The following is a 657-nucleotide window of genomic DNA, read 5'->3' on the forward strand; positions in this document are numbered from 1 at the left end:
TGGTTGGGTTAATTTGCATATCGCGCTGATTAGCCAATGGGAGGTGTAGCGAAGGTACAGTCCATTACCATGTTTGTCTATTATTAGATAGGATAGGATATGAAAGTGTTGGTGAGCCTTGGAATTTTCAGTATTATTTCTGTTTTTAGAAATCTAGAGATTCCAGTTAGGATCAAGTTGGCAGCCAGATCCTTATACTTTGCCCCTGAGGAGCAGCTCTTACCAGCGGCGGTGACAAAGCCTGCGGCTTGGAAAAGGACGGATGGCTTTGAGCCCAGGTTGGAGGACACTGGCACTGTTTCCAGGGAACCACTGTGGTGTCTTTCAGAAGGCCGTGAGGAGCAGCGGTCTCTCCTTGTTTTCCTGGGGCCACTGTCCCTGGAGAGGGAATGGGAGCTTTCTGGACCCTGAGATAAAGGCCTTCTTGGAGGAGAACACTGAAGTCACCAGCAGTGGCAGCCTCACCCCTGAGATCTGGTTGCGGCTTTTGACCCCCAGATGCAAGTTTTGGTGGGAAAGAGCTGACCTGTGGCCCCACAGCGATCCTTACTGGGCGATCTACTGGCCAGGAGGCCAAGCCCTGTCAAGGTACTGCCCTAACTGAAATGGGAACCTTTTAAGTTTGCAACAGTCCTTTCTCTTTTCAGCCCTTTCAAC

General features: G+C 50.5%; 1 protein-coding gene across 4 annotated transcripts in view; it reads left to right on the forward strand.

The window, feature by feature from the left end:
* Nucleotides 1-657, forward strand: part of METTL20 (methyltransferase like 20) — an 11454-nt gene that overhangs the window by 5946 nt on the left and 4851 nt on the right. For all 4 annotated transcript variants that reach the window (XM_005865657.2, XM_014539203.1, XM_014539202.1 and 1 more), the window contains exon 3: nucleotides 150-588. In XM_005865657.2, the coding sequence (XP_005865719.1) occupies nucleotides 263-588 (326 nt within the window). In that variant the 5' untranslated portion in view covers nucleotides 150-262. The remainder of the gene's footprint in view (nucleotides 1-149; nucleotides 589-657) is intronic.

Source organism: Myotis brandtii, unplaced genomic scaffold, assembly GCF_000412655.1.
Source record: "Myotis brandtii unplaced genomic scaffold, ASM41265v1 scaffold209, whole genome shotgun sequence".
NCBI lineage: Eukaryota > Metazoa > Chordata > Mammalia > Chiroptera > Vespertilionidae > Myotis > Myotis brandtii.